Raw genomic sequence first — 21069 nt, forward strand, 5'->3', positions numbered from 1 at the left:
AACGCAGGAAACCTGAAAAGCTGGAATTATTTTAGAAAAACAATACGCTTTTAACGAAGCACACATCTTCCACACAATATTCTAACATTCTAACTTAATATATTCTAACTTCTTTATTTTCACTTCGAACTTTTATTTTGACTCATGACTACACCGGAAGTACTTTTGTCATGTGCATAGTGTGTGGCTCTCAGTGCGCATGAACGTTGTCTATTAATCTCAGATTAATAAAGAAGTATTAGTTGGTGTGTTTTTAGACATAGAGAAAGCTTCCACATACGATATGATGTGGAAGGAAGGACTTTTAATTAAAATGAATATTAATGGTAGAATGTATAATTGGATTAAGGATTTTTTAAATGATAGAACCATTCAAGTAAGGATTGGGTCTTCGTACTCAAAGAAATATGCAATTGAAAATGGTACTCCACAAGGTAGTGTGTGCAGCCCTATATTGTTCAACATAATGGTAAATGATATTTTTAATACAGTTGGACCAGGGATTGGAAAATCTTTATATGCAGACGATGGTGCTTTATGGAAAAGAGGTAGAAATTTGTCGTATGTAGAAGAAAGCATGCAAAATGCTATTAAAGAAGTTGAAATGTGGGCAACTAATTGGGGATTTCGAATATCAGTGGAAAAAACTAAAATAGTATGTTTTTCAAAAAAGAAGAAAACACCAGTTGTTAAGTTAAAATTGTATGAGCAAAAACTGGAGCAAGTATCTGAATTTAGATTTTTAGGTATTTGGTTGGATTCAAAGATAACATTTGCAAAACGCATTCAACAGATAGTTGATCAATCTAAAAGAGGAATAAATGTACTCAGGTGTTTGGCAGGAATAGATTGGGGAGCTGATAGACAGTCTCTAATTTGGAAATAGGAGAATTTTTGGGAATAGAAAGGAAGACAGCATAATATCTCGCCTTAGAATTGGACACACTGCACTTAATCAGTCATTATTTATAATAGGAAAACATGAGTCTGGACTTTGTGTTAAATGTGATCTTCCTGAAACAGTTGAACATATTTTAATAAAATGTAAAGGATATGACAACGAAAGAGTACAACTTACATAAGCGCTTCATATATAAATAATTCAAATCTCACTTCAAAAATTGTTAAATAAAGATGTGACTATAGAAATGTTTCACATATTATTTAAGTATCTCAAATATACAGAGTTAATAAACAGGATTTAAAGAATCACTACAAATTATTATTATTTTTTTTAGTTTTTAGTTTTCCTTTAACGTCAATGCTCCACACTCCATCCTAGTAGGTGGCAGTAAATGCAGCTAAAGCTGGTTTGCCAACCGCCATAAAACGTCAAAGAAGAAGAAGAAGAACGTTGTCTATTATTATTAGAAATATCGATGGATACTGAATAAGTCATTCTCAGTTAAGCATAAAATACACCATAAGCATGGCTACAAAACGTAAAGCTGATGTGACTGTGCCTGCAGAAGAGAGTGATCAACTCCTCATAAGACCACTGTGAGTCCAGGTCGCTCATACTGTGTTCAGTAGTAACGTTAGTTCTATTCCGCGCAAAAATGTTTTGGTGACTTTCTGTTTGACTTACAGTTTTCAAATAATAAACAGTATTTAACTGGACCAAAATGACATTCAAGATGTTTTGCACCCGTGTTAATCCTTTCTCTGAGTACTGTAACTATTAGATCTTTACTGTGATGTTTTACTTTTACAGAGGAGCTGGTCAAGAGGTGGGCAGGTCCTGTATCATCCTGGAGTTCAAGGGCCGTAAAATCATGGCAAGCTAAATTTTGTGCTCTATCCTACTTTTGATGGATTGCCAGATGTATTTTTGACATGTTATGTCTTTCCAGCTGGACTGTGGCATCCACCCTGGATTGGAGGGCATGGATGCATTGCCTTACATTGATTTGATAGACCCAGCTGAGATTGACCTGCTCCTCATCAGCCAGTGAGTCCCATTCTCTAAATGAAAGATATCAAGTCATTGACATTTAACTATCTGCTGACAACCCCTTTTCTCTGGCAGTTTTCACTTGGACCATTGCGGAGCCTTGCCATGGTTTTTACAGAAGACAAGTTTTAAAGGAAGGACTTTCATGACCCATGCCACCAAAGCCATTTACCGCTGGTTGCTTTCAGACTACGTGAAAGTCAGGTACACCAAAGCTCTTGTTTCAATAAAACGGCACTTTAATTTTTTTTTTTTTATATACAGAGCCAGCTCTAATATGTTGTCTGGTTTCCTTGTTTCCGAAGCAACATCTCAGCGGATGATATGCTGTACACTGAGACTGATCTAGAAGAAAGCATGGACAAGATCGAGACCATCAACTTCCATGAAGTGAAAGAGGTGGCCGGCATCAAGTTTTGGTGCTACCACGCAGGTCATGTTTTGGGAGCAGCCATGTTCATGATTGAGATTGCAGGAGTGAAGGTAGGTGAAGTTTATTCATTCAGATCTTTTCAGCAACACTCGCACTCAGTTTGTGCTAATGATCATGGTCATTCTCTTCAGCTACTGTACACAGGAGATTTCTCCCGTCAAGAAGACAGACATCTCATGGCGGCTGAGATTCCCAGCGTCAAACCAGACATTCTGATCACAGTGTGTAATAGATTTTATTCTGGCAACATGATTTGTTTGTCCAGTGTTCAACAAATTATGTTTTTCTCTGGCCCCACCACAAACAGTTTTTACTTGTTATTTACGTTTTATTTACAAAATAAATACATTACAACATGTTTTATACCCGTCTTCTTTTCTGTTCATGCAGGAGTCTACATATGGCACGCACATCCATGAGAAGAGAGAGGAGAGAGAGGCTCGTTTCTGTAACACGGTCCATGACATAGTGAACCGTGAGGGCCGCTGTCTCATCCCCGTGTTTGCTTTGGGTCGAGCCCAGGAGCTGCTGCTCATTTTAGGTGAAGTCCAGCAGTCCAGACTCTCAGCCTCATCATCAACAATGCCTTACTGAAGTTCTACATGTCCTCTATTTCAGATGAATACTGGCAGAATCACCCTGAACTCCATGACATTCCTATCTACTATGCCTCATCCCTGGCAAAGAAGTGCATGGCTGTGTACCAGACCTATGTGAACGCCATGAACGACAAGATCCGCAAGGCCATCAACATTAACAACCCGTTTGTCTTCAAGCATATCAGCAATCTTAAGGTCTTCTAAATCTGTGAATAGACCAGGCAGACCTTAGATTTTAGTTTGGTTTAGTCATTTTGTTAGTTGCTTTTTTTTTTTTATTTTTTTTTATATATTTCTATATATTTTGATTTATTTTGATTAAATTTTTTTGTAGCAGTCTTAGTACTTTGACTTATTTCAGTTAGTTGCCAAAAAAACCTCATTTTCATTTAAGTATTTATCTAATATTTATATTTTCTTTTGAATTAGCTGTCATTTTTATATTTTCTGTTCATTTTAGTGTTAGTAATTTAGTTTTTTTTCTTCTGTAATATATTTGAGATATTTTACTTAATTTTTTTGTTTGTTTGTTTATTTTTCAGTTTTCATAGTAATTTTGTAGTACTTCAACATATTTATTTCTTTTAGTTGGCAAGAAAATGTTATAATTTTTGTTTAAGTTTTTTAATATTTAGGATTGATCTTAATTCCGCTTTAATTAAATTACCTACAAATATTTTTAGTAGTTTTAGTTAATAATAACAACACTTGTTCAATAGGAAATACAAGTTTTATAATCCAAAAATGCATCTAATTTGTATAAACTTGTGTGTTCTCCTCCAGAGCATGGACCATTTCGATGACATTGGCCCTAGTGTGGTGATGGCATCTCCAGGTATGATGCAGAGCGGTCTTTCCAGAGAGCTTTTTGAGAGCTGGTGCACCGACAAGAGGAACGGTGTCATCATAGCAGGTTATTGCGTGGAAGGAACGCTCGCCAAGGTGAAGCTCCTTGATCTTCAGCAACAATGTCACCACAGATCAGCATCAGGTTTCTTATGAATGCTGAATGAAACCTGCCCTAACCCTGTTTTCTCTTCAGCATATCATGTCTGAGCCAGAGGAGATCACCACCATGTCAGGACAGAAGCTTCCGCTGAAGATGTCCGTGGACTATATCTCCTTCTCTGCTCATACGGACTACCAGCAGACCAGCGAGTTCATCCGAGCTCTGAAACCTCCTCATGTGGTAAGTGATAATATCATAAGATGGTCATGGCAGCAGGTCATCAGGTTCTAGATCAGGTGTCATGTTATTGTTGTGGTTTTCAGATCCTGGTCCATGGAGAGCAGAATGAGATGGCTCGACTGAAAGCCGCCCTGATTAGGGAGTATGAGGACAATGATGAGGTTCACATTGAGGTGCACAATCCTCGTAACACTGAGGCTGTCACGCTGAACTTCAGAGGAGAGAAACTGGCTAAGGTGAGAGCGCAGCTGTCATTCCTCCACGTCTCTTCAGTTTTCATACCCACAGTTAGATACAGCTACTGTAGTAGTTTGTCAAAATAATAATTGCAAACAGTTCTTCTGCCAAGTAAAATGATTGATTTGGTTTCATCCTGACTACGACTAAAATCTTTCTTTAGATTTAATGAATCTTTCTTGAAACATCTTGAACTCTTGAAATTTCTTTTCATATAATTTTATCATTACATCATTGTCCTTTTTATCATTACATATTTTTGGTCTTCTTTTAAGGTGATGGGCTCTCTTGCGGATAAGAAGTGTGTGCAGGGTCAGCGGGTCTCTGGCATCCTGGTGAAAAAGAACTTCAGTTATCACATCCTCGCCCCCTCTGACCTCTCCAGTGAGCTGGTGTTTGTGATCGCTTCTGGTGTTTCATATGTGTTTGAGTGTGTGCTTCTCACACCTGTTCTTTTTTTCTTAATGATGCAGATTACACTGATCTGGCCGTGAGCACAGTGAAACAGACTCAAGCCATTCCCTTCACTGGCCCTTTTCCCTTGCTTTTGAGTCAGCTACGGCACCTGACAGGTGTGTATACCTGTGTGTGTGTGTGTGTGTTTTGTGTTCATATGTGGTGCTCATCGTGCGTGTGTGTGTGTTATAGGTGATGTGGAGGAGATTGAGATCTCAGAGAAGAACACGCTGAGAGTCTTTAACAGCATCACAGTGGTTCATGATCAAAACGTGGTCTTGTTGGAGGTGAGTCGGCACAGCAGTCGTTCAAACACCAGTGTTACTGCGGCAACTGAAGTGACTCAGGTTGATTGTGTGTGTGTCTGTTGTGTTCTTCCTCCAGTGGTTTGCCAATCCTCTGAATGACATGTACGCTGATGCCGTCACCACAGTGGTGCTGGAGGTGCAGTCAAACCCTAAAGCTCAGAAAGGTGAACACTTTTTATCAGCTTAACAGCTCATAGAGTTCTCTTAAAATAGTAATGCTCTCATTTATCTCCATTCTTCCTTTCTCTTTTCATTTTCTTTCTTTGTTGCTTTCTTCCTGTTTCTTGCTTTGATGGCTTCCTTTATTTTCTTTGCTTCCTTCATTCCATCCATCCATCTTTCTTTCTGTCTTTTTAGTAGTCTTAATCTAGCATTCTTCCTTCTGTTCTTGTTTCTTTCCATCTTTCTCTTTATTCCTTTTTATCTTTATCATTTTCTTTTTCTTTCTTTCTCACTTTTTGATTCCTTTCTTTTACATTCTTCTTTCCTTGCGTCCTTCTCTTCCTCCTTTTTCACTTTCTTTCACTTTTTTTTAAATGTTATTTTTTCTTCATTCTTTCCTTTATCTTTTTACTTTTGTGTCTGCTTGTTTACTTTCTCACTTCATTTTTGCCTTTTATTCTTCCTTCCTTTTATTTCCCACTTTTCATCTTTTTCGCTTGCTTCTTTCATTCCCTTCTCTTTATTACTTGTGTTCTTCCTTTTTTTTAATTCTTTTTTCTTTCTTTTATTCCTTCTATTTACTTGCTTCCTTTCCCTCTTTCTCTTTTTTCCTTCCTTATGTTTCTTTATCTTGCTTTTATTTTTATTATGTTAAAATTGTTAATAACTGCTCTTATTAACACCAACATTTTTGTTTTCCTCATTTTTTCATTGTAGTTGTTCAGCCCCAAGAAAAGAAGGTGGATGTGAATGTTTTCCAGGACAGATTACTGAAAATGTTCCAGTAAGTTTATCCCCACAGCACCGCGCTGTCAATGATATTTATGATGAACTAAATTCTTCTTCTGCCCCAATCTGCAGAGACATGTTTGGAGAAGAATGTGTCGACTTTAAAGACAAGAACTGTCTCGCTGTAAGTGTAGACGCGAAAATTGCCTTCATCAACCTGGAAACCCGAGTAAGCATAACACTCTGTGATTCGTACACACACACTTACGTTTTATGGGAAGGCAAGTCTTCTAATTCTTGTGTTTTAATATTTGTGTTTAGACCGTGGAGTATGAGGAGGCCAATTCTGAAGATGATTCTCTCAGAGAAATGGTGGAGCTCGCTGTACAGAGGCTGTATGAAGCCATGAACCCTGTCATGTGATGAGATGGGCTCTTCATTTCCTTAAAGAACTTTTGTTATCAGGGTCCATCTAATTTGAACTACTTCAGCCAGACTGAAGACACCAGATACTAGACTGGACAAACCATTGAATTGACGTTAAAATCAAATGTATAACAGTTAAAGGTAAATGTTGATACATGTGTGCAGTCTACTGAAGTTCTGTTTTCAATTCTGCTACATACAATGTGTAGTGATCATTTAAAATCTTGTTTTTGTTTTTTATTGCACATTTTTATGTTTAGGAAAATGAGCTGTAATTTCAGATCCAATCTACTGATTTAATAAAAGAGGTCTTTGAGTCAAGTTGAGCTTACATTTCAGTACAACGTAAGGGTGACACTTTTAATTTAAAAATGAAGGCTTGCAAAATAGACCAAGTTACAGAAATATCGAACACTCTGATACAAAACACTTAATATTCAATACTTTCTCTCTTGTCCCATCACAACATTGTGAGGAACCATGCAGTCAGAGAATTATGGGCACATTTCTTAACATCGAAAAAGGTTTCACAGGATGTGACACCAGAGAATAACAACAAAGCATGCTTTCAGGGTTGGACGATGTAATAAGATCTAGTACTTAGAAATGACACTAGTACGCTTGGTATTCTACAAGATCAGCACCAATACATTCCCAATTACATTGTTGAATAAGATTCAGAAAAAGGTGACTGTTCAGCCACCTATTAATGACATATTGTCATACTCCCTTTTTTAGTTTTCCTGTAGATTATATTACAAAACACATGGAGTAAAATCAGATTTCACAATACAAAAAAATGTAAAAATACAAAGCACTTTGGATGCTGATCCCAAAGCAGTGTTCATCAGTACATTCTTATGGGAGCAGCTGCATTATACATATTCTTGCATACAATCATGAACATTGTGTTGCAGAAAAGTCTAACTTGTCTGTCTTTTGATTTAACTAATGACTTCGGTGTTTCATATAAAGCCAATGAGCCAAAAACGTTCTCATTTACCAAACATCTATAACATCTGCTGGTACAACTGTTTCCAGAACAAAAGAAAGAAGAGACCATATCTGAAAATATCAAATTCCCCTAAAATGTCAGATTGTCTTTTGCAAACAATAAAAAGCAAGAACACGAGATTGTGTTCTACAGAGAATACAAAACAATTTGCTGGTGAGTCACATAAAATACCAACTAAAATATAACCGGTATATTCATAACAATGGTTCTCATGATCTGTTAGCACCTGCTCAACCTCTTCGACAAAAACAGACCTGTAAACATCTTAGTATTGGGCAGTTAAGCTTTAACAATGAAGCTGGCCATGTGTAGATAATGCTGACAAGATCCGGTGTGTGTGTGTAATTAAGTGTGCATATTGCATAATCCTAACAGGACTTGATAACATTGAGTTCCTATCTAATGCCTAGTTACTGAATGATTTGTGCCTTCTGTTTCTTTATAAAAGTCCCTTAAAGGGATAGTTAACCCAGAAATGAAGTGATTGCCCTAACATGTGCTATAGTGTTTTAAAGCTATGCGATAGCTTTGTGGAGGAACAGACCAAAATTTAGATCATTTTTCATTGATAATCTTCATTCATATGTTGTATTCATGAAGGAATCAGCAGTGAATGAATCACCATTCTGAGTCTGGTGCACAAAACCAGCTTATGTTCATGAATGGGACTGAAGTTCAACTCAGTTTAATGATCCGGTTGCAGCAGTTGAAGTGAGGATGTAAAGGGAAATAGAAACAAAAAAAGTAGGGTGGGGACTTAGTTCTATCCATCAGTTGTTGAATGGATAGAGACAGATCTGAATGCATATGTCCAGCATACGTCATAGGAGAGATGTGTGTTTCAAAAGCAAATTATAAGGTGCTAAAAAAAATAAAAATAAATCATTAACTTGCCTTTAGTAAATAGATTTCATACCTTCTTTAACAGCTGAACAAAATTGTAGTCTGTTCCTCACACAAAATCATATCATAAGGTTTCAAAAGACTTGGTATATTGTGCACAAGTCTTATGAATCACTTCTGAGATTCTTCAATGGTGCTTTTGCATCCTTATTTATTGTGAATTTCTCAGTAAAAAGACCAGCGAGACTCTCCAGTGAGATTTTCTCCTTCTGAGCTCCACAGAAAACAAAGTTATTCAGCTTTGGAACGACATGAGGATGAATAAATCATAAAATGTTCATTTTTGAGTAAACTATCCCTTTAAAACAGACTGCATTCTGGTTATTTTCAATACTGGTGCTGTTAGCACACACTGCAGTTCAATGCTTATGTAATGCTTGTTCTGCTCAACCTTGAGCATTCCCAATCATATTCCCTTAGAATATTGTTCATTCATACATTTCTTTTCCCCATTAATTACCTTTTTTTCCAATTTATACAATTGCACTTAACACTGAGTCTCCTTGCTATTACTCTGTGCATGTCTCTTTACCCTGAAGGACATGGCATTCTCTCGGTTCTCCGTCAGATCGTCAAAGGAGCGTGACGCTGAGCCGGAGGTAGGGAAGTCTTCTCCCAGGGCTTGTTCATCCAGGTGGGAATCATAGCTGGGATCTTCTTGGATGGTGGCCATGTGTTGGGGCTCTACTGTAGGGAGAGGACACGGGGTTGGGGTTGGAGCTGGAGCCACCTGAGAGATGGAGACAGGGGGTGTGCTGGTCTGCAGAGGTCCAGATGCCTGGAAGCGTGGCACTGCAGAGGAGCCTGAGGATGAGGGTGGTTTGAAGATCCGCACTGAGGCTGATTCTAGACTGCTCAGCAGCTCTGCATTCTAGAACAGCACATAAACACAGTCATTTGTTACACTTCATAATATGTTAAAGAAAATAATATTTTCTGTTTTATGATTGGTACTTACACTGGGGAAGAAGAGTGATTTTGTGTTCAATTCATACTGCTGGTCAAGTTTCTTATCCTAGACAAAGAGATACAGGAATGTTCACAAAAACTTTTTTTTGGATGGGGCCTGTCATTATCGCAACTTCAAATATTTTGCATTTAATATATGAAATATTTATTGTCTGTGCTCTTTTGCTTTGAAATCAATTAAGTTTTTCTAAAATTTTGCACTGAAGCAAGTGAAATTTGTATAATCAGATAGATGGGTTGTCAAGAACCTAATTGACCGTCTTCTTAGAGTGTTATTTCGTTTTGATCTTATTGTGATTTATTTTTTCTCTTGGTGTAAATAGACATTTAGCCTGTGATTCATTTCACCTTTTTTATGGTGCGGAAAAGATATTTAGTCTGTGAATTAATTCAATTTCTTGTTTTGCTTTTGGTATAAATAGACGTTTCGTTTGTGATTCATTTAACCTTTTTGTTTTGCTCTTGCTGTGACTAGACATTTCTTCTGTGATTTATTCAATTTTTGGTTTTAGTCTTGGTGGAAGCAGACTTTTCCTCTGATTAATTTTTATTTTTAATTTCGGTGTAATTAGATCTTTTGTCTGCAATTCATTTCACTTGTTTGTTTCACTCTCGGCATAAATAGTCATTTAGACTAGAATACATCTCAAGGTCAGACTATTATAGTAGCAGAACCTAGATTTTCTCAGAGCTACAACTAGCTGTAAGATGTTAGTGGAAATGACTTACCACACAATGGACCAGAATGCTGAGAGGGATCCAGAAAAGTAGTGAGAAGACCACCACTGAGCCAACAATGTTATCAGCCAGAAACTTCCCTGAGAACACAGACACAGGTCTCATTCCTCCATTGGATTTTAAGTGCGATAAAATCACTGTGTTCACAGATAACTTACCAAAAGTATTGATGTCCAACTTCTCAATGAAATCCCACAACCTCTCAATAACATCCTGGACTTGCTTCATGCATTTGCCCTGGGAATGAGAGGAAATGTTTTAATAATTAAACGCAAACCATTTCCAATTGTCAATTGGAGAAAAAAAAGGTTGTTTCCAATAATTGAACTACTGCAAATGACCTGTGAATAAAAACAGTGTCTTTACATAACTGTAACTATATGTTGGCACTCACCGCTCCATCACAAAAGCCCACAGTGCAGGGTTTGCCTTTCCGCAGAAAGAGGTGGTTGCCCTTGTCATTCACATAAGGAGCACATACAGCATTCTTATCCCTACAGCACACCATACAAGAGTTGTTTGTCTCTGAAAAATGACATACAGGAAAAGGAAAAAAGGTCATGTTTGCTCGAGACTGTAAATAAAACTGTAACTGTCACGTAGCAACAGTATTAGCGTAATCAGCAGGTCAGTTTACCATTGCAAGCACACGACCGCAGGTTCTCCACAGCTTCACAGAACGGGATGCACTCTCCATTTAGACACCGGCCATTGTCCACACAGATGGTCTCGTTGGGAAGGTTCTCTGGAGGAGGGCACTCATTGCTCTGTCCTGTAAGAAGCACAGAAGAATAGACTTTCAGTGAGGACAAAGGGCTGGACAAATACAGTTAAATCTCATCACTAAGGAATTTCGCTTAAAGAAAATAAAGCCTGATTTAAGCAGATTTTTTTGCATTGCAACACTTTACATGACATTTAAGCACATTTTCTTCCCAAATTCTCATTACCATAATGTACCTGGATAATTTACTTTCAAAATCTTGGAATTTCTATTTGCCTCAGTAGTGATTCTCATTATATCGTCATAAAATCTCAATAAATAAAAGCAAGTATACCAACTACTACAAAGATTTAAAAATATTTCTTAATTTAAATATAATACAACATAATTTCTTTGCATTTCATTAATGAGAATGGGATTTTTTTTATTATGATATTAAGTGATTTCCTAATGCAAAATATTTGACCAGAAAAACCTATTAAAAATATGGTACCATACATATATGCAATTTTTTCATAGACAAAATAAATAAATATAAATTTTTCTAACTCGCAGTGTAAAATCTATCTTTTGATTCTGGGTTGAAATATGAGCTAGACATATTACTGACAGGTTACATTAAATTTACCCATTAACAGTATTATAATATACTTTCAAACCTATTCTCAAGCAGTATTGTTATTCAGAATTATTCTTAACAAAATCTATTATAAATCGCTTTTCAGCAATAAAATAAAATATAAATATTAGATGAAAAACTTGAACGTAACCTAGAAATGTTGTCTTGGCAGCTTACTGAAATAAGTTGAAGTTGAAGTACTAAAATTGAAAACTAAAACTGAAATAAATTAAAGCTATATAGAAATATAAAAAAGATCTAATTAAAATGACAAAAGCACATCAAATTATTACAGCAAACTAAACTGAAAATGAAAACTAAAAATAGAAATCAAAGTTAATTCAAAATAATACTATAATAATATATAAATAAAACTAAAATTGTTCTCAATCTGAATTATTCAATTACAATTATTCAAGTACATCCAATTATCTAAACTTGAAGTTTGTCAGCTTTTGCCTCACCTGTACAGTAAGAGCTTCCCTTGCAAGTGGCATTCATTGGCTCCTGACACACCTTGCCCTGCTTCTCAAACATGCAGTTTTTGCAGCATGCACTGTTCCTGTCACTGGTGTAAAGAAAAAAAATTACAGAAGTTACAGAAAGAAACCCTATGAGATGCAAACTAATAATTTACCTTTTGGGGAAGATTTACAAATGAGGGTGAGTAAATGACCACAGAATTCTCATTTTCGTGTGAACCTTTAATTCAGCATATCTGTGCATTTTTTCACGAGGCCACATGGAGGAGCTGTACCTGCACTGCATATTGGGCCACAGTTTGCAGTTTGACATGCAGCAGCGGTCGCTGTTGAGGTGGAGCAGTCCAGGATCACACTCCTCACCTTCCTCCACCCGTGAGTTTCCACACACATTGCTGCTCCTCTCTCTGAAGCAGGTGGAGGCCTTGGCCCTCAGTCTCTTTGCTATGGAGATCTTACTGCAGTTTGAAAACAACTATAGGGGAGCACAAAAACAAAACACTTACAAAAGGATCATGTGACATTCAAGACAAGGACACCAAGCTGAATTCAAATCACCAAAGGACGTACTTTATTGTTAGAGTGGTCCCCGCTCACCGCAATGGGGTACATTATGTATTTGCCCCCCTGGTCCTCTCTGGGCGCGCAGTACGGCACATCATCTGGGTCATGAACAGCACCAAAGTTGTGGCCAAGCTCGTGGGTAGTAACCAAGTCCGCTTCCTGTTGGTATATGGTCAGAAAATCGGTTTACCAAATAAATACATCAAGTACATTTGTTTGGCCTTCACTTGCCTTGGTAAGAATGGTTTTCCCGAAATTTTGGGTGCTGGTTAGTCCAGTGTTGAGGTATATAGCACGGTTGTCATTTCCTGAAGGAGGACACTCTTAAAACAGACAAACAACAACAACACAAAACAAAATGTCTAAGTGTGGTGAAAACGTAAGACCAAATGTATTCATCAATAATATGGTATTTGCACTCACTCTCAGAGCAAAGACCTCCAGGAAAGCCTGGTTTGGAAGGAGCTACGTACGCCAAGCCGAGTGTGCCTTCATCAAAATCCTGATATGTGAACAGATGAGCCAAGCACACCTTGGATGCATTATCTGCGATGTCAATGCTAAATTGCTGCAGGGGGAAGACAAAAAGACATTTTTTTACTACATTTATAGCACAGCTGTTTAATCTTGACCTTAATCTCAAGACAAATCAGGAACCCTAAATTCCCTTGTGAATTTCTAAAGCACATTTATGGAATTGGTTTTCTATCTACAAGCAAAATAAGGTCTCAGGAGCATAAGGACTACAAATGTGACTTTTAAAAAAAAAAAAAAAAAACTGATTTTTTTATTCAGCAACAATGCATTAAATTGATCAAAAGTGACAGCAAAGACATTTTTAATGTTACAAAAGATTTCTATTTCAAATAAGTAATGTTCTTTTGAACTTTCTGTTCATCAAGCAATCCTGAAAGACACCACGGTTTCCACAAAAAATTAATCAGCACATATGTTGTCAACACTGATAATAATAAGAAATGTTTTTTGAGCACCAGATCAACACATTAAAATTATTTTTGAAGGATCATGTGACACTGAAAATTCAGATTTACCATTGCAGGAATAAATTACATTTTAAAATATATTAACATTAAAAAAATGTTTTTATTTGTATTAATATTTAACAATATTCTGTAAAATTTGACTGTATTTTAATAAAGAAAATGCAGCCTTGGTGAAATTTCTTTCAAAAACAATACAAAGCTTACCCACATCATACTTTTGAACAGTAGTGTATCTTTTAAAATCACTCAGTGGTTTCAGGATTCACATTTGAAGTATGACTATGAATCATTTAAGATGTAGAAGAAAATGTGATTTTAACCAAAGACTTATTTTAATGAAACATCCCACACAAACAGGCTAAATGATGGTAATTCTCCCCCGGGTTTTATGACTACAACTCTAATAACTTTTCCATTCGTTCTCTTTGATGGTTCTCTGCCAAAAAGTTCACAGGAAGAGATGGATAGTGAAACGCAATATACAAGTCCTCAATAATATTCTTCACTTTCAAGTAGAAGCACCTCTCACTGTTTCAAATTAGAATGGAATACAGAGACCATGCTCTCATTCGCTCCTACAGCTCCAGCTCGCTCACCTCCAGGAGCTTCTTGACGTCCCAGACATTTTTGCTCTTCACAGGAGTCCCTTTCATGTTGAAGTGGGCACCTCCCAGTTCTACTTGTGTAGGTGTCTTGTTAATTATGATCTGAAAGAGACAAATTCATGTTTCTGGCTCCAAAATAGCATCTCATTAGATCCCATGTTCTCCTTAAAGAACCAAGCTTACCTGCTGAATCTGAACTCCATAACCTTTATACTCCTCATCCCAAGATGTATTACGGTAGATGTCATCCACACGATCAATCAGCTCAATCTAAACACATCCAAGGCAAATTTGCAAGACATCTGCCAACAATTTTATATAACCTTCCTCTCAGATAACAGCTTTTAAATGGAAATGTAAGGTCTAATACAATGGTACTCAACCAGCGGATGGGGCACACTTGGGGGCCTCAGCAAACTTTTAAGAGGGCCACAATATGACTTAAAACCATTCTATTTAAAAGTTTGGGGTAGGTAATGTTTTTAAAAGAAGTTTCTCATGCTGTTACCAACGCTGCATTTATTCGATCAAAAAGCAAAATTAATATTCTGAAATATTACAAATTAAAATAACTTTTCTATTTTAATACATTTTATGATGTAATTTATTCCGGTGATGGAAAAGCAGATTTTTAGCAGTCATTACTTCAGTTTTCAGAGTCACATGATCATTTAGAAATCATTATTCATTATTCATTATTATCAATCATTATTATCAATGCTGAAAACAGTCGCTTAATATTTTTGTGGAAACTGTGATACATTTTTTTTCAAGATGCATTATTGAATATAAAGTTCAAAAGGACAGCATTTATTTGAAATAGAAATTAACTTTTGATCAATTTAATGCATCTTTGCTGAATAAAAGTACTAATTTCTTTCCAAAAAAGATCTAACAAAATTAAACAATGTATATCAAGCTCTAAAATATTTCATCAGATAACAATTGCTATTTGTGGAATAAAAAATTATTTTAAATCACTAATGGCTAAATTAATTGATGTCAAAGTGTAAACCCTGAAGATCATTCAATTATTGAAAATTCTGCAATGATAGAATTTTATTATTTGAATTATTTTTGTTATTTAATTGAACTATTTTAATACATTTCCACTCCTAGTTTCCATAAATAAAGTTTGAAAATGAGCAGCATTGTCATTACAGCAGAGAGTATCTTTGATAACGTGGTCCATGAAGTCAAAAAGGTTGAGAACCACTGGTCTAACAAGCACTGTCCTATTGAACTAAATGTGAAAACGTTTTTCAGTATTGTAATACTCAATTTGAAATTTGTTTGTGTGTGTCAGGAATAAGGCCCTTTGACAATATCGAAACTGAAGGCTTTTTTTTACCAGGTAGTTGAGGGTGGTGCTCTCCTCCTTATGGCCCATGTGTTTGAAAAAACGATAGTCAGCCACAAGCAGCAGAGGGCAGGTGTTCTTACTGTGGTCCAGCGTCTGCCTTCTCTCTCTCAGGTGCCCTATGGAAGAGATGAGATGGAGAGAAAAAGATGGTGAAAATAGACAGGGTGAAAAGACGAGAAAGTTTAAACATGGGTGACAATGCAACTAAATAAAGTGGTGTGTCACATTACACTGTCTAGATTCAGCTCTGATAAGCAGGAGAGAAGTGTCAGGTGACAGGTCTACTTTAAACCAGATGTGTTGTTGCAGAGAGCCATAGATTGAGATTTCAGAATTTGATAACATGTTAAACATCTACAAATTAACTCAATGACTCACCATCCTCCTCCTCTTCATCTTCACCTAGTGCTCTGGCTGCTCGCACACTTTCTGGAAGCATCTCACTGGCATCTGCACTGATGTAGCCGCACACTTTTGGAGCTGCCAGCCTGCTCACATTCCTAATGTCTTCTGAGCGATATACGAGCAGCCGATCGTCACGAGGGTTTTCGATAAACCTCCACAATGGCTGAATGGTTTAAAAATCAATGTACTGTCTTTGTTAAGGGGCATAAACTAAATCATATTTGTGATGTTATAATACCTCAATGTTGTATTCCGCTTCATCAGTAAGAATATGAGCAGTGAAGTCATTGTCACCAATATGTGCTTGTACTCTGGAATTCTCCTCTCCTAGAAATCAAGGTAAAAAAAAAAAAATCTATGTGAATTACACATGAAAAGTTAGCTAGATTTTAAACATTTAAAGGGGCCATATGATGTTGCTAAGAAAAACATTATTTTGTGTATTTGGTGTAATGAAATGCATTTATGCGGTTTAAGGTTCAAAAAACACATTATTTTCTACATACTGTACATTATTGTTTCTCCTCTATGCCCTGCCTTTATGAAATGCGTCGATTTTCACAAAGCTCATCGGTCTGAAAAGCGAGGTGTGCTCTGATTGGCCAGCTGTCCAGTGCATTGTGATTGGCCGAATACCTCAAGCATGTGATGGAAATGTTACGCCCCTTACCATATTGTGATGCTGTGTCCGGCCGGAGCGATGAGACAAAAACCTTAAAACCCATTATAAACAAGGCATTTGTTGCATCCAGTGGGGATATAATTATGGATTATAATGTCATATACTGTCTTTTTGAAAAGAAAAGGCCGGCGGGCTTGCGGCAACCAAATGTGACGACCCCGGGCTGGACTCCGCTTCATCCATGGTGAAAGCCGATCCACAGCGCGAAGTTGATGCACTTCCTCAGCGACCAGCACGGATCAGCTCTAGGCATGACGAAGCGGATAGGATACCAAAAGATATCGTCCTCTTTTGGAAGGTCAAACAAAGTAGTTTCGCTTTCACAACGAAACACACAGCGCCTTTACGACATGGCGGCAACAACAATACTACAGCGAGAATAAAAGTTATGCCTTCTTTCTTTGCGTGAACATTTGGGCGGCGTTATGCAAATCTTCCCACATCGTGACGTAGACGTGTGGGGGCGTGTTAGAACGAGCCATTTTAGGGGGGCATGGTTAACTTTTATAAAGAATATCTCTTTGGATTTGAGTCTTTAGTCTTTGCACTTTTACAGATCTTCTTTATGCACCAAGAGCTTGTAACACTCCAAAGAGAAAGGAAAATTTGAAATCGCATCATATGACCCCTTTAAAAGTACTTTAGATGTTAAAACACAGAGTTACCAATGACATGGCCAGTAAAGAAGTTTTCTCTCTGGACCTCATACATCTCTTGAGCACCATTCTCCCCTATTACCACAGCCTTAAAGTCATGAGTGAAGAGCTCTGTGTTGGTTGTCAGGTACAGTTTGAAATGCCTGTGAAATATTTAGGGGAGTTTATCAAATGACTGAGCACCAATATTGGCGGTGACATTGTGTCATGGTACATGGGTGATGAGTATTCACCTCTGCAATGCAGTGAAACCGAGAAATCTTTCTGCGTGCGTTTGCAACTGGACGTCTCTCTTACGAACCGAATGCTGTTGAAGACTGGACAGCTGAAGAACATCAAAGTCTGACAGCAATGAGCTGAGCTGGTCTGAAAGAGGCACAGGTAAAAACTTTATGCATGTCACTAAATGAGACAAATGTATTTTTAAAGTGAATTTACTGCTCAGAAAGAGTTTCTCTCAACTATGACCACGGAATAAAAAAAAAGGTAATTGCGACTTTTTATCTCACAATTCTGACTTTATTTCTTGCAATTGCACGTCTATGACAATTCATACCTTTTTAGAATTGCGAATTTATAACAATTGAGTTTATATCTCGCAATTTTGAGTTACCATCTTGCTTTTCCCAGTTTTTCTAAAAATGCACATTTATATCTAACAATTCCGACATTTTTTCTGAATTTTGAGTTTACATTTCACAATTCTTACTTTTTTCTCTAAATTCTGAGTAAACAATTCGCAATTGTGACATTTGTTTTCTCAGAATTCTGTTGACATCTTGCAATTCTGACTTTAATTCCCGCAATTTCAGGTTTATATCTTGCCATTCTGACTTTTTCTTAGATTTGCGAGTTTATTTCTCGCAATCCTTACTTCTTTTCTTTGAATTCGAAGTTTACACCTCTCAATTCTAACTTTTTATTTGTCAGAATTCTAAATTTCTCTTTGAAGGGGCTCTTAATTTAGTGGAGTAAAAGATCGGAAAAACCCGGAGTGGCATTTAAAACCCGGAGTCATTATTACAGAACGCTTTGAGTGGAGTGGCAAAATAACTTTCACTCCACTCCACTCACGCAGAGCTCCAGTCCGTGTGTTGTTTTGTGATAGCCAATCATTGAGGCTTTGGATTCTTTTGGAACAATTTTCATTACCAGAAAGAGAAAAAGAAATTAAATGGCCATTGTTTTCTGCAGAATAAGTTATACTCATTATTAACTTTTTACTTATATCGTTGTTTATCATTTTGTTTATAACACCACTAATAATATACATATAACTAAAAGTATGGCATATTAGTGAAAAGTCTGGTTGCCATAGTAAACTATCGTAAAATGCTTTTACAGTTTAGTGTCTCAAACAGTTTGCTTAAAGTCATTCAATTCAATAACAAAAACAAGATCTGATATTTGAAATACAGTAAGGGTTTTGAAAAAGCGCAATATGGTTATGACGGCGTCACCAACATAACACAATCTTTCAATTTAAATGTATCCATAATGTTTTCAAAGTATTCCCATTCCCAATAACTCACCGTACTCGTCGTCTAGGACATCCCTAATGGGTCTCCTTGAACATTCCGTCAAGAAAAAAGATGCCAGAAAGAAAACGATGCGTTTCATGGCGAGGACGTTAATGCTCAAAACAGAACTTCACACAGCAGCGGCATTTAATCCCATGGATTATCAATCTGTTTGAGATCAACATCTGGACATGGCCAAACAAATGTACACGCTCACATCTGGCTGGATAAAACAAAGCCACAAAGTATCAATTGAGTATCAAAGAAAACCGCTCACTTCAAGACGCTTTAGTCCATGTCGCCTGATGTTATAAAGAAAAAAAGATTCACTCAAAACCAAATCATGCCAACATCTGAGTGTAGTGAAATACCCGGAAGTATTTCATGTGGGATGGATGGATCAGTTTCAACACGCGCCAGGAAATCACTATTAACTTTATCTAGAGATCGTGTTTAAAGACGTTTTCAAAAGACTGATTTAAAGGGTTGATTTTAAATTCACGCGTTAGTCAGTATATCCGCGGTATGAGTGAGTTACGTAAAGTGTTGGGTCGTTCTTGAACGATTCGTTTATTTTGAACGAATCTTTAATGTGACTCGGGATAGAACGAGTCGTCTCGGGGAGTGATTCGTTCAGTCGCGCATGCGCAACATCCTATAGGTTCTGTACTGGAATTAGTCAAGTAGTTCCCTCTCATAGGCTCACTTTGATGCTGCGATGATGTCATCGCCTTGGGAACACTTTCGGTGTGACAAATGTCTGAAGCTCTTATACCATCACGTCAATTTATTGGCCAAATAGCGCTTAGCACCACACCCAATGCGCACGTAGGTGAGCTATATAGCGTGCTGCGCGCTATTCCATCAGATTTCATTTCCTTCAGGAAGCGAATCATCTGTCGCCCGTAGGAAAGCGTTATTTTATCGTATTCTCAGCTAATTTCTTATAAGAGCAGTTTACTCCTCTTCAGCGGACATGATGAACTACAGGAGATGCATCGAGCCATGTGACAGGTTCATCGCAGGAGACACTCATGACAGGTGCGTGCAATGTTTGGGCCTACAACACACCCAAGCGGCCTCTCTGATTGTCGACACTGTGATAGCCTACGGCTAAAAGCACTGCGCTCAAGGTTCGCGGCCTTCTCAAATAAAGTAGGCCTCGCGTCTAACCCTCGCTATCCTGTTTCTGCAGTTGCCGAGGCGCCGCACGAGATGGTCGCTTGGGGTGACGCATGCGAGCCGAGGCACTTAGAGGGCGAGTCAACGGAGTTCTCTCCTTTTCTCTCGCTCTCTCCAGGCCATGTGCAAGCGCTCAAATAGCGCTAAGGGGACCCTGTGGTCTTCGTCAATGATAATTTGCGGCCTACCCCGGAAGCTCGCGATGTGATGTCTTTTGGTTGTATGGCATATGACGAAGACGTGCTGTCCACAGCGGCCTCAGATTCCGAGGATTTATTGGGTGAAGTGTGCAGTTCTCTCCCTCTCAGTGGACAGGAGAAACGCACCTCCCTGTCTTACAGCGAACTATTAGACGTTGTAACGCACGCTGTGGATAAGCTGGGGTTAGAGTGGGATAGCGAGCCGGCGCAAAATCAGACCCAGTCGAAACTGGACGATCGATTTTTGTCCAGCCGCACTCCATCTCAACCCCGTAGGCCTCTCCCCTTCTTCCAAGACCTCCACCACGAGGTTTCAAGGTCTTGGAAACAACCTTTTTCGGCGCACATCACTAATCCCGCGGCCGCTGATTTCGCCACAGTTTCTAAAATGGCAGATCACGGCTATGCGGCGATGCTGACCGTAGAAGAGACTCTCGCGGCACATCTCGCTCCAAATTCTGCTCCGTCTTGGAAGTCACGCCCTCTGCTGCCGTCCAAGCTGTGTAGGGTTACTTCCGCTTTGATCGGAAAATCTTACATGGCCGCTGGGCAGGCCGAAGCTACACTACATTCTATGGGTTTACTCCAGGCTTATCAGGCAGATGTGCTCAAGGAGCTGGACGAGGGAGAAGGCCTGACCCCAGAGGCCGTTAAAGAGCTCAGACGAGCTACTGACTTGGCGCTAAGGGCTATCAAGCACACGGCTCGAGCAGTGGGCAGGTCCATGACAGGTTTAGTGTCAGCTGAGCGCCATCTTTGGCTCACTCTCACTGACATTAAGGAGAAGGACAGGACCTCCCCATTTCGAGTGACGGTCTGTTCGGAGATTCGGTCACTACGGTCGTGGAGAAGTTTCGAGCAGCGAAACAGCAGTCCCCCACATTTCGTCAGCTCATCCCGCGCAGGGCTAGGGAAGTAGAGCGTCAGCCACCTGCGGCTCGTTAA

At 38.2% G+C, this 21069-nt stretch overlaps 2 protein-coding genes across 3 annotated transcripts; one reads left to right on the forward strand and one right to left on the reverse strand.

The window, feature by feature from the left end:
• The first annotated feature begins 80 nt into the window (after positions 1-80).
• Positions 81-7289, forward strand: LOC107601862 (cleavage and polyadenylation specificity factor subunit 3-like). The gene is made up of 19 exons (XM_016294192.1): positions 81-205; positions 1351-1500; positions 1715-1778; positions 1854-1951; positions 2030-2158; positions 2260-2437; positions 2519-2608; positions 2778-2928; positions 3006-3181; positions 3770-3928; positions 4029-4175; positions 4259-4411; positions 4688-4796; positions 4886-4984; positions 5061-5155; positions 5253-5340; positions 6056-6122; positions 6200-6296; positions 6389-7289. The coding sequence occupies exons 2-19, from the start codon at positions 1430-1432 to the stop codon at positions 6488-6490; spliced, it is 2073 nt and encodes a 690-aa protein (XP_016149678.1). The 5' UTR covers positions 81-205; positions 1351-1429; the 3' UTR covers positions 6491-7289.
• On the reverse strand, positions 7230-19248 carry LOC107601850 (disintegrin and metalloproteinase domain-containing protein 17-like). Of its 2 annotated transcripts, none has more exons than XM_016294179.1 (19): positions 18755-19248; positions 17456-17588; positions 17232-17365; positions 16123-16211; positions 15858-16047; positions 15468-15595; positions 14300-14386; positions 14108-14218; positions 12931-13075; positions 12739-12830; positions 12541-12666; positions 12219-12418; positions 11926-12029; positions 10756-10890; positions 10513-10643; positions 10277-10355; positions 10110-10198; positions 9370-9426; positions 7230-9282 (listed from the first exon to the last, which is right to left on the reverse strand). In XM_016294179.1, exons 1-19 carry the CDS (start codon positions 18840-18842, stop codon positions 8899-8901), a joined length of 2502 nt encoding a protein of 833 aa, XP_016149665.1. In that variant the 5' UTR covers positions 18843-19248; the 3' UTR covers positions 7230-8898. The 2 variants fall into 2 exon arrangements, with proteins under 2 accessions (XP_016149665.1, XP_016149657.1); XM_016294171.1 differs by having other exon boundaries at positions 12514-12666.
• Positions 19249-21069: the final 1821 nt, after the last annotated feature.

Source organism: Sinocyclocheilus grahami, unplaced genomic scaffold (genome assembly GCF_001515645.1).
Source record: "Sinocyclocheilus grahami isolate Dianchi unplaced genomic scaffold, SAMN03320097.WGS_v1.1 scaffold15.1, whole genome shotgun sequence".
In the NCBI taxonomy this organism is placed as follows: Eukaryota; Metazoa; Chordata; class Actinopteri; order Cypriniformes; family Cyprinidae; genus Sinocyclocheilus; species Sinocyclocheilus grahami.

What these genes read in the sequence shown, in the direction of transcription:
- LOC107601850 (XM_016294171.1), bottom strand. Translation starts at nt 18,842, where the DNA reads ATGAAACGCATCGTTTTCTTTCTGGCATCTTTTTTCTTGACGGAATGT. An exon ending in AGATGAAGAGGAGGAGGATG is followed by an intron (nt 15,596 to 15,857) that starts GTGAGTCATTGA and finishes TCTCTTCCATAG; the next exon opens with GGCACCTGAGAGAGAGAAGG. An exon ending in GTTGGACATCAATACTTTTG is followed by an intron (nt 10,199 to 10,276) that starts GTAAGTTATCTG and finishes CTGTGTTCTCAG; the next exon opens with GGAAGTTTCTGGCTGATAAC.
- LOC107601862 (XM_016294192.1), top strand. Translation starts at nt 1,430, where the DNA reads ATGGCTACAAAACGTAAAGCTGATGTGACTGTGCCTGCAGAAGAGAGT. An exon ending in GAGGAGAGAAACTGGCTAAG is followed by an intron (nt 4,412 to 4,687) that starts GTGAGAGCGCAG and finishes TCTTCTTTTAAG; the next exon opens with GTGATGGGCTCTCTTGCGGA. An exon ending in TCAGCTACGGCACCTGACAG is followed by an intron (nt 4,985 to 5,060) that starts GTGTGTATACCT and finishes TGTGTGTTATAG; the next exon opens with GTGATGTGGAGGAGATTGAG.